This window comes from Haliotis asinina, chromosome 4 (genome assembly GCF_037392515.1).
Source record: "Haliotis asinina isolate JCU_RB_2024 chromosome 4, JCU_Hal_asi_v2, whole genome shotgun sequence".
NCBI lineage: Eukaryota > Metazoa > Mollusca > Gastropoda > Lepetellida > Haliotidae > Haliotis > Haliotis asinina.
In genome coordinates, this window is record NC_090283.1 from 31,628,092 (window position 1) to 31,639,800 (window position 11,709).

Genomic DNA, 11,709 nt, shown 5'->3' on the forward strand with positions numbered 1-11,709 from the left:
TCAACACCATACAGCGTTCATCAAAGCTGTATGTTAAGCCCTGTTTTGTTCACACTTTATTAACAAGTTAGCAATAGAATTTAGAAACAGTAGTCTAAGAGGTACGGAAGAATTTGAACATAACTTTTCTTGTTGTTTGCTGATGATGTAGTGTTGGATGACGATTCAGTTAATCGGCTACAGCAAAAACTAGATTTTCTGCATAAGTGGGGTATAGAAGTTAACTTGGACAAGTCAAATATAATAGTCTTTCAAAATGGTGGATATTTCAAGAGCCTAGAGAAGTGGTTTTACTGGGGTAAGGAGGTTAAAATATTTACTTACTATAAATATCTTAGTATTGTATTCTCTTCAAGGTTAGTTTGGTCCAAGGCTTGCGGAACTGTTTCAGTTCAAACTAGGAAGGCCTTGTTTCCGGTTTATAAGTAAATTAAGCTTTACCATTCACTCCCATTAAGTGTAGTTCAGAAAATATTGATGCCAAAATAATGCCAATCTTATTTATGGTTCGGAAATATGGGGTTGTACTTGTAGAGGGGACACTGAGAAAGTTCAAAGTTTATAAAAGTTTATTTCATAAAAGGTGCTTGAATATTTCCAAGTACATTCCCTCTCGTGTTTTTTTTCTTCTTTTTTTCTGGTGGCGATATCGATGTTGGCGGTGTTGGGAGGTATCTAGTTTGTGTAAGTTTCTTTAGTTGCTCTTTAGTTGCTCTAGTTTCAGATCTCTGCTAGACACGGAGCGATATCTATAGAATTGTTTAGTCATACAGATGTATTACGAATATTTTGTAAATTTAGATTCCAGTCACACAAATTAAAAATGTGCAAAGCAACGTATGATAACGGTATTGATACTTGCCAACTGTTATGGTCTAATTGTACAATGGGTGTTGTAGAAGATGGGTAACACTTTGTATTAGTTTGCCCATATCATAAGCATCTAAGAGAACAACTTTTTTATCAACTTTTGACTTCTAACAATTCAGAACAAATACAAACAATTGTGTATATATTTGAAAAGAAGTTTATCTATGTGAGATGGCGTGCGTACTACTGAAAAATACTTTTATGTGCTCTTGGCCATGAGGCCTTTCCACAATAAACTTGTCACTTGTGAAATGGCACATATAGTGCTGTGTTGGGCGCATGGTAATATCGATGGTCTAAAGTACATAATGTTTGTATCGGGTATGGGGTATTGTGTAGAGGATGGACAGCGTTGTGTTGTATAGTTGATATAGTTTAGAGTGTAGAACATACGACGGTAGATGTAGACGAAGACGGTAGTGTGTTAAAAGTACAGTGTAAAGATTAGCGGACACTCTGGAGATCACAGAGCGTATACCGATCTGTGGAAAGCATAGTGTGACTAGTCTTGTTCGTGATGTCTCAGGATGTTCATATCACGGTGTTCATCTTGTGACATGGCTGTCATGGTTCGTCATGGTTATGACATTCACGGTCTGAAGGGCTGTTCCTGTCATAGCTTTCACGGTGTAATGCGGTGTTCATATCAGGCTGTTGGTTCTCCTACCGAGACAAACCCTCACTGACAGATTAGAACGGTTACATCTTTCATGGCGAAGAACATGCTATACAAATGCACCATGGTGAGTGGGTTTGGACTGATGTCACTATCTTCACTATTTTCCTAATGACACAGTCCTGTCATTTTAATTAGGCAGAAAAACAAGTACGTCTATGCAACTTCTAAATTGTGACTTTGGTAATATTGTACCGACATACTGGCAGATCTATGCCAGTCTTTAACTCTAACTAAGGAAAACAGGGAACCTTTAATCAAACAAAACATATCTGCAGGTAGCGTTGTTGTATTATAATTATAATATTTTGGTTACATGCCTTTTTCTCGGGTTTGTATATGATATCAAGAAGACATATATAGTGATGAGCGTTTCCAGTTGAAATAGCGGACGATTATGAAGTATTAAGATTTATTCTGTTCCAGATTACATATTCAAACGTAGCAAGTCATCCAGTTATACTCGGAGTCGCGGATTTGAGTGTAGCTTCCTTTCTGTACTGTAACGGACATTCCAGACTTTGTGACGTTGGTTACAGTGACGTTCACGTTGTAGTTTGAACTGCTACTGTGAATGATGTCCATGTGAGTGAGGCTGTACATGGTGCTGGGGGCGTCGTAGAAGGGGTGGGAATAACGTAGTGCCGACGTCCTAGGTAACCCGCTGCGAACGTCACCAAATCCGGAATCACCTGGGTTAAAATGTCAGTACAACGTCAGCACATACAGACAGACATAACAGAAATAACAGTCAGTTGGCTGTGACTGGAAATCCACGATAAGTATACATAGTAATGTATGGACAATGCATGCTCTATTAAGAGGGTCTATCAAACAAAGAAATCAGCACAAGAAAATCATCACGATTTCTCTAAGACATATGGATACTTCAAACATTAAATGGCCTAACAGTGGTTCTTAATTACATGCAATACATACGATTTTTCTGAGAACAGTTTGGCAACACTCTGTTCTTTTTGGAAGTACTTACATCCCATCAGCTCTATTTTCTCTGCTTTCTGTGACAGCGCTGTGTGGACAGAAAAGTGAATACATAGATATAGTACACATTAACGCAGTTGGGAAAACACACATTTCGTCAAAACAGTCAGAAACCAATGGACATAAGGATGCGTTCATAAGTATGAATTGCCTAATGAGAGAAACATGAGCTAAGAATATATGTCCCTCAAATAGTTAAGCTTGAAGAAGAGGCAATTGTCTGTGGACCGTTGCAATAAGCCTATTGGAGCAACCCTGGTACTGAAACTGTCAAGCTTACAGTTGTGAATGACCAGCGACGTGATGTCGACATGAGAATGTTGCATCCGTCTTTCTTCTCAATCACAGTACAGCTCTGGATACAACTGACTATTATTAAAGGTTTATTAATTGTGTGGATTATAACTTAAACTGGGTCCAGCCTTACAGATGCTGTTCTTGGAAGGACCCTCTTCACACTCTAAACCAAACCAACCCCGTCTTACTAGACCCCCTAAACCTACTGCTGCACCAGCAACACATATGTGTAATGATAAAGACAAAGTCCGTCCTTCTTGGTCCTGCAGCCAGTGCGAACTAATCTGAAGAATTCAGCGAATCGGTGGCCCTATATCTGGGCTGACAGAAACCACAGAGGTTATGACACGAGTAACAGCGCGCGAGAGAGAGAGGGCCACAGGTATGAGGCAGAGCGCCAACAGCCATATTGCAAGGGCCCTGAACTGTGCACGTGGTACCATTACTGTTACAATGCCACAGGCAGATTTGCAGTACCCAAGACATGCCACAATCAGGCAGACCACGTGTGGTGATCCCACATGGAGACCGCCATCTGCGTCCTCGTCATCTGCACATATGCCGGCAATGGAAACGGCGGCAACGGCTCTAGGACATCCCGTTAGTCGTCGTACTGTGTGGAAACCAGGGACATCGTGGTGACCAAGGAATATCGCCGTCGTAGGTTACAATGGACTCTACGTCGCTGCCTGGTACGACATTATCAGCGAGTGTTTTTTGCAGACGGCAGTCGATTCACCATGCTCCATAATGATTGTATGTTTTGCTTTGAACTTAACAATAATGAAAAACGGCGTTCATTTTCTCTTGTCCAGTAGTTTACTATCCAAATCGACAGAAAATTGTAGCAGAGACCTAAGGGTGTAATGGTCATCACACACAATGCTAATCGTCTTGTGGCTTGGGATGTTTTGAGAGATGAGAGACAATAACCAGGTCTCCTTATATACCCACGAAAAACACAGAAAGATCTGTTCTCAGCGTCACTGGAGAGTCCGTCAGATGAAAACATGTCTTAATATACATCCGAGGTATTTTAAAAAGACTATAATGTGTACACTAGTAACATAACAGAATGGCGTTCCTTTGATCTCTGGACACATACAAGGTAACCTACTACTACTGCCACGTTTAAACCCACTGAACAACATATATCTTATCAACATTGGCCTTTTAGTTCGCATATAATTCCACACAACCAACTAGTTCGATGTTAAGAAAACAGCATGATAAGGAAAACCCAAAACAAAAACTAAACATAACAAATTGCAAAAAGAACACAATGAAATACTAATGTATAAAATACAAAATCAAAACATAGAAATACACAAAGCAATTTCCATCACGTAGTTCCTCACTGACCACCTCTGGTAAATATCCGAATTCAAAACCTATAGAACTTTTCAGCATACAATATCGGTGCTTTTTCATCAAACTCAAGTGAACCTGGTCCCGTGCTACACACATGGTACAAACGTGTGCGTCTCGCTGCACACGTTTGTGACACGGGACTCAAACGCGATGCACATGCGTTGCACACCCGTGTGCAACGTGACTGACACGCGATGCATACCCGTTGCACACCCGTGTCACATGCATGTCACACGCGTTTTCACTGGGTTCAAGTTGAATGAACTTTTAGGCAGATTTGTAGTACATCACTATCAGTCACAGACTTTACAGGAAAGCCAAAGTTGCCTAACGCCCAACATTGACTCATCGCTATCACACACAAATACTTTGGTCAGATAAGCTATTGTTCCAAACCGACCATAATGTGTTCCCCTCTCTGGGAAAAAAAGACAGGAATTGCACAAGGATTGAATGATCAAATCAATCAACGAATTTATATCACCTTTACAGTGATATTGCCATACCTTGGAAGGTCTTCAGTAGAACGTTCCTCTCCGACATCTGATTGCTGGTGGCGTTGAACATTTCATCCAGGGACGTAGTTATGTTGTCTATGACGTCATGTGTAACAGAAAGGTCATGGTCACAATCATCTGCTAGAACTGTCAAATTGACCCGTGATTCTGTTGTAGAATTGGTGTACCCTTGCAGCAGCTGCAGACGTTGTGTGGTCGAATTGATGACCCCAGTGATGTTCTGAATGCACACGCCACCAACATAAACATCGCATATTGTCAGTTAAATATTACATATTATGTACTAGGATGTGTTTGATATTTCACAATCCCCACACTGTACAAGTAGTGCATATGCACATACTAAGTGAAAAATCGGGGACAGAATGAAGAGAATGATTTTACCCAATTCGTCTTTGAAGTAGTTTATTTAATACTACAACATATATACTTTTTGACACAACATGCATTTCCTAAGTTGTGATAATCCATAAAATCTAAATAAAATGTAACCATCATGTACCAATACATTAATATACACATGAACATTAAAATTACATATCTGAAAGAAATGACAATTTCGTAAGTTTTGGATCAAACAAGCGACCGTATCTTGGCGTTACTGAAAGCCTTTTGGAAAGCACTCGAAAAGCTAAGGGTCGCATGTTCTCGTGCTGCTAAGCTCCAAGCACACTGGGGTTCCAACATGGCAATATTTTCACGGTCATTTTCTGAACTGGTTTGCGAGACGAATTCAATAACTTCTCGTGACATGGCAGGGTGGTTATTGTCATGGCTGACGCAGTGATGCCATCATTTCTTACTTGATCATTGTCCTCATAGCAATTGTGGTCACAGCTCACTGCTGTACAGTATCGTTAAAGACATGTAAGATCAGGGGAAACCAATGACCAATGATGACCGAGTCTTAATTCGGTTGGGAAGATGCAATGTTATGATCCAGATGCAGGCATTAATCAGCAAAAGTCAGACTCTCCATCAGAGCCATCAGAAAGTGGTTTCGGGCTGTTGGTCAAAGGGCATGTCGTCCGACCTGACGCCCTGTCCTCACTACCGCAGTAATGGTGATGACTATATAGTGTCATGATGGATCACATTACAACACCAGGGGCAGTCAATGGTCAATATTATGAGCACCGATACCATCGTCCAAATGTAGTCCCAAATGAAGCCTCGTCAAATGTCTTTGTGGTGGTCTTCTGTGTTAGAGATCGAGGTAGAGATGCTTCTGTTTAAAATCTGCATGATAGCTCTATTGGAATGTTGGAAATTTGACCTTTGACTGCCAATATGAGGATGAGACGGGTGGCTTCATCTGGAACTGATATGGTCGCAACTGGTATTTCATACGATCACAACAATCACCATGTGAGTCACCCTAACCCAACTGCATTAACTATTACGGATTCATGTTAGGAGAACATTATGACTGAGAAACAAAACTACTCCAACCTTTACACGTCCATCCAGGTGCCGAATTCGCTTCCCAATCAATATAATATTTTCTCGGGGAGTCACCACTGATGAATTGACGTTCAAGATGGCATTTTCCAGTTGAACAACTCTTGATGACAGAGAGGTTCCCGTTTGCCTCACCGCTTCCAACCGCTGACGAAGGGCAGGCAACTCTTTAAGAAACAGCATGAACCCGTCAAAGCTCAACTGAAACGACGGATCCATAGTGGACGGGAGGGACTGTGCTGTCATCACTCCTAAGGACACAAACACAAAGATGGAGAGACTCATCTGTACAACTCTGCAATGACTGAATGGTTGAATGGTGTATAGCACAGACACAAAGCTTCAGATTATCAGTGTGTCACGGGTGTGGGAAATCTGCACCTGTGCACATAGTGACATGGGTCTTTTAATGTCGCCAGAGATAGCGATTTAATGAGGGCATATGCATGTTGGCGTGCAGAACATGCAAACGACAGTATCAATATGGCGTAGACACCTATATGTCTTTTTCTCGTCTTAATTTTCGTGTGGGAACAGCGATTCATACCTTTCTCCAATTTGTGTCGGTTTCCGCTGCCTAATGGTGTATTTGGGATAAGTCCTGAAGTTATTTTATTTCAGTTTTCTGGAACAGAGCATTGACTGAACTTGGGGTTATCTATAGGTAACATATGATAAGACAAATGTTAGTAGTCGGTCTACGAAATAGTTGGTGTTAGTGTTCGGCATTATGAGTGGTGTTACGTATATCAATATAGTACTCCTCTGCTTAAATATCTGGACAACGAATTCCGCGACTACATCAATGAGTGCATCTACGATTGAATCAACGACTGCACGGACGACTTTATCGATGACCTTGGACCCACTTCTCCAGAGCGGTATGGGCGGGTTCCTACAACTGATTCAGGAGTTCGGATCTCTCCGAGCCCAAGTTGAACAGCAGGAAGAAGCCAACAAGCTTCTCCGGGACAAGGTTGCCAGACTGGAGGCCTTGTTGAAGCTGGTTAACACTACGGCAGTGCTGGAAACCGACTACCTTAAGCAGGGATCCATGGTAAGTGGGATACCGGCACATACACATAGATGTAAGTAGTAGTGTGATGTAGCCTAATGGTTGAAGCGTTCACAAGTCACGCCGAAGACCGGGTTCAATTCCTCACATGGGCACAATGTGTGAAGTCCATTGTCTTGTGTGTGGTCCTCGCCGTAATATTGTCGGAACAGTGCTAAAAACGGCCCAACACAGTACTCACTCTACAACTCTGTAAGTAATATATTTGCTCTCGTGTGTGTGTGTGTTTGCGCCGATAGCTTGTGGTGACAGATTTATGCTCAGTCGTTCCACCACTTTTTCATCCCAGTAATATACATGCTGATTTTCTGTGGAATAGAAGAGGTTAGATTTTTTATAAGATCTGGAGTATTGTGATAGAAGCGTCCGCTCAACGCGCCACACAACAGGGTTCGATTCCCCTCACAGTGTTTGAAGCCCATTTCTGGTGTCCCTCGCCGTAATAGTGCAGGAATAGTACTAATAGTGTTATGCCAGAAACAGGTATGGGAAATCAAATAACGTGACGATCGAACGCTACTGCCACTTGGCTTCCCCACCGCCCTTAAACATTAGTATTGACGGAACGTTTGCATTTAGGTGCAACAGGAGATATCAACTCTGCTGCAAACTACAACGTTCATCGAGGCAGAGATGACGAATGCCGTGGCGACTGCAACGATGTTGGAGATGGAAATGATGAAAGTTGAGAAGTCTCTGGATGACGTCACCGACTGCCATGACACATTCAAAGCGAGGCTGGAGAACATGACGTCATCTTTGGTGGACACCACTAATGAAACAAACCGTCTTACATTCAACTCTGAGATGTTGAATCAGACAATGGAGGAGCTCAACAAAGACATCAGGGAGTTGACCAGCAAAGGAGATGGTACATAGAATTGTTTCTCCACTAGTTGTAATCGAAAGAATTGTTTGTTTTGATGTGAGTGACGTAGGTATTATTCTGCTGTAAACAATATTTTGCTATATCACGACGTATACATTCACTGAGTAAAGCCGGAAATGACGAAGGGTTTTGGCACTTTGGCGAAATCCGCTAGCAGTATATGGTGCTTATGAATCTGGAATTATAATCCGTCAAAACTTTATCATGTTTCATGGTTACTGAGTTACCAGTGTTTCTGTATTGACCTGAACGTTGTAAGGTTCCTTCATAATGTCAACCTAATGTATACTAACCCGTGTCTGATGAAACAAATGTGTGTGTATCTACACCATGGCGTTGTTCAATTACTAAGATTTTGATAGCTTCTTTTTCAGGGAATTAGGTAAAACGCGACATAACAATAGTAACCATATTTTATCATGTAGACTGTCATTGTGCATACCCATGTTAATGGTTCATAGTAGTTGCAGTTGCAAGTATAATCCTGTCTGATTCCTATACTTTCAGTGGAATGTATCTGTGATGGTTCTTTGTGTTATAACGTCATTTATTGCATTGTATATAGGCTTTCCTACGGTTTGAATTTGAATTTTTAATTGAATTTTGATTCAAGCATATTTTTAAGCAAGTCTGCACGATAAGATCCTTTATGGTTTGCACAATTTGGAACCATGTTTGTTTCCAAACAATATGTTGTTGAACTCGGAGTTACAGTTCACCCTGGCTTTAGTGCAAGTCTCCTGACATGTTTTTGCCAGAACGGATTTCCTGCCTAAATGATACCCTGGTTATAATGCAAAACTGCATAAAATGCCAGCTGATAAACCTTTTGAAAGAAAAACTCATTTTTCCCTGGTTACAATGTCAATGACTGGCGACATGTAGTACACATATCTAAATCGGTTAATTGACATGACTCGAATTAATTACAGTCTTATAATACCAGATAGGATAACACCTGACAATACACCAACAAGTCACCTGCAACCCCCAGACGCTGGGATTGTCAAGGCTCATTAATTATACTAGAGGAGACATCAAGTCAGCCACCTCGTTGATTGCATAGGACCTCTTACTGTCCTACGTGGTTATAATGCCATCCCGGATATAATGCCATATTATCTCCTAGGAAAACGGCGGCATCATTACCAGGGTATGCTATGCTAACACTCCGTCGATGGTGAAGCAGCTTACACGCAGCAGTTCATGTTATGCACAAAACAGTCTGCTTTCAGGATAAGGGAAATAATGTCTTTATGTCATTTCCTATAGGTGTAAATGATGGTCTTTGTTTCTCTCCCTTCGGTAAATCACAGCCTTGATTATGAAATAACCTAAATATAATAAACAATGGTTGATCAAGGGGATTTTGGGAGAAGCATGGTGCCCAGAATGGGAGAAAACGTCATCGCAAGCGTCGAGGATTTCATTTTATGAAACCATGCGTGGTCAATCAGCACAAACTGGAACAGGTAGTGCAGGCAGAAAGGATGCCCATGCTCCTGTGTGTCTTTCGTTGAAAGATCTGAAGGTTGATGCAAACGAACCTGACAAGTACAAGTTAGCTCATCATAGTCAAGCCCCATATGCAGTGCTAGCTGAGGGGAGCACCATTTTCCTGCTTTGTCAGAATTGCATACATTGGCATGACTTCAGCTCACAGCCGAATTTAGCTTGCCTTCGAACAAGACCCGTGGTGTTTAGTCAGTGTGTACAAGGTGATCTTGGATGGGTTCTATGTTCTCCGAAGGGTCCCATCTCTGGTTTGTTTGGTGGGACACCAGAGAAATGTAGAGTGCAGAGATGGTTTCCTGTTTACTGGTCCTCGAGTTTCGGTGCGGTAGCGCTATGAGGGACGTGAACATTCTGTTCAGGGGACTCATTTTGCTCTTTTTAAGTCATCATCATAAGAATAAGCTTACTTGAAACAGAACATCTGCAATCATTTTGATCTTTTTAGGTCCGTCGTCATGCTGTCAACGTTACATCACCATCATCCTCATCATAATCATCATCATCATCATCGCTACTTATGCCCAGATTAATGTTCCGTAAGAATAAGCTTACTTGAAACAGAACATCTGCAACCCATGTTTGCCATAAAAGGCGACTATGCTTGTAAGAGGCGACTAACGGAACGGTGGTCAGACTCGCTGATTTGGTTGACACATATCATCGGTTGCCATTTGCACAGATCGATGATCATGCTGTCATCACCGGATTGTCTGATCCAAGCGTTTACAGACCGCCGCCTTATAGTTGGAATATTAGCATAAGACTAAACTCACTTACTCACCCTTATCTAAATGACCCGTAAAGCTCAGGGGCAGAACCCATACTTGTAATAGGAAGGCGACTAATGGGACAGGGTGGTCACACACGTCATCGAATCTCAATAGCGTAGATTGATGGTCATGCTATTCATCCCTGAATTGTCTTTGATTACTTACAGACCTGCGCCATATAACAGAAATATTGTTGAGCAGCGTAACACTAAGTTACTCACTCACCCTTGTCTAAATGAAACCGTCTATAACTAGAATGCATGTGACCATGTGTTTCACGGAACAAACTTGAGTATCAACGCCCACGTGGACACAAATTTCCCTCGTCAATATTACAATACAATGTTTAAGGTTTCTTGTACTTCGTTGAATTTCAGACCTGAAAATGTCAACGAGCAGACTCGACAGCGTGGCCTGTGAGTAGTATACGAATAATGCTATGCTTATTGAACTCATTTTACCTTGGAAAATACTTGTCTGGTGAATGTTAAACAAATACTATAAATTCTATTAATATATAACTTTGAATTGTGGCAGTACGCCATGAAAGCGGCAAGAAATTATTCAAAAGCTGTCACAGTCGATGTTATGGAAGGCTATGGAATATTTGATCTATATCTTGTGGCTCATCGTTTATACTGTTGTTTCAGGCCAGTCAGGGAGGCTTTTCTTCAGAGGTAGCAGTAACTATCGGTACTCGAATACCAGATATGAACAGTGGCCCGAGAATCAAAGGGTTCAATTCACCAAGCAGTTCATGCGACCACCGACTGTTTCCTACGGCGTGGTTGGTATGGAAGCGGACAAAGACTATGACGTCAAATTCAATCTGACCATCAATGACGTCAGGAGTTCGGGGTTCCTACTACAGTGTAATGCCAATGGGAAAGGCGAGCTTGTGCAACTAGATGTCCAGTGGTTGGCATGTCTCGTGTAGTCAGTTCCATGACCGTACATTGTCTGAGAAGAAGTTCACCAAAGTGTGTTAAGATATTCTTCATGTGCTCGTTTAGCTGTTGGGAATAAAGACAATGAAGCAAAATGTACAAAAATAATATCCTTAAATTCAGCCTGGAGCACTCGCAGTGGAAAGAAATATCATCAAATATCATATGTAAGAGATAGTTATTCGTAAAGACAATTATGAAATAAGAAATTCCGTAAAGGGGGGATTTATATATAGATGTTTTAACATTTGTCTGTGCTCAGTTTAATCGTTTCTGCATGGAGAATATTTGTTGCACTTTACCCTAATTGGCCAGACA

General features: G+C 41.4%; 2 protein-coding genes across 2 annotated transcripts; one reads left to right on the top strand and one right to left on the bottom strand.

Moving 5' to 3' along the window:
• Nucleotides 1-1,941: 1,941 nt before the first annotated feature.
• LOC137282473 (uncharacterized) lies at nucleotides 1,942-6,555 on the bottom strand. Its single transcript, XM_067814229.1, has 4 exons — nucleotides 6,187-6,555; nucleotides 4,723-4,954; nucleotides 2,538-2,576; nucleotides 1,942-2,238 (listed from the first exon to the last, which is right to left on the bottom strand). The coding sequence occupies exons 1-4, from the start codon at nucleotides 6,478-6,480 to the stop codon at nucleotides 1,982-1,984; spliced, it is 822 nt and encodes a 273-aa protein (XP_067670330.1). The 5' UTR covers nucleotides 6,481-6,555; the 3' UTR covers nucleotides 1,942-1,981.
• Nucleotides 6,556-6,603: 48 nt separating this feature from the next.
• LOC137282439 (protein Hook homolog 3-like) lies at nucleotides 6,604-11,496 on the top strand. The gene is made up of 4 exons (XM_067814187.1): nucleotides 6,604-7,252; nucleotides 7,850-8,141; nucleotides 10,822-10,860; nucleotides 11,095-11,496. The coding sequence occupies exons 1-4, from the start codon at nucleotides 6,926-6,928 to the stop codon at nucleotides 11,379-11,381; spliced, it is 945 nt and encodes a 314-aa protein (XP_067670288.1). The 5' UTR covers nucleotides 6,604-6,925; the 3' UTR covers nucleotides 11,382-11,496.
• Nucleotides 11,497-11,709: the final 213 nt, after the last annotated feature.

Excerpts from the sequence above, each read along its gene's own strand:
- LOC137282473 (XM_067814229.1), bottom strand. The coding sequence starts at position 6,480 with ATGAGTCTCTCCATCTTTGTGTTTGTGTCCTTAGGAGTGATGACAGCA. Across the intron at positions 2,577-4,722 it reads TCTACTGAAGACCTTCCAAG|CGCTGTCACAGAAAGCAGAG; the intron begins GTATGGCAATAT and ends CTGTCCACACAG. Across the intron at positions 2,239-2,537 it reads GAAAATAGAGCTGATGGGAT|GTGATTCCGGATTTGGTGAC; the intron begins GTAAGTACTTCC and ends ATTTTAACCCAG.
- LOC137282439 (XM_067814187.1), top strand. The coding sequence starts at position 6,926 with ATGAGTGGTGTTACGTATATCAATATAGTACTCCTCTGCTTAAATATC. Across the intron at positions 7,253-7,849 it reads ACCTTAAGCAGGGATCCATG|GTGCAACAGGAGATATCAAC; the intron begins GTAAGTGGGATA and ends GTTTGCATTTAG. Across the intron at positions 10,861-11,094 it reads CAGACTCGACAGCGTGGCCT|GCCAGTCAGGGAGGCTTTTC; the intron begins GTGAGTAGTATA and ends CTGTTGTTTCAG.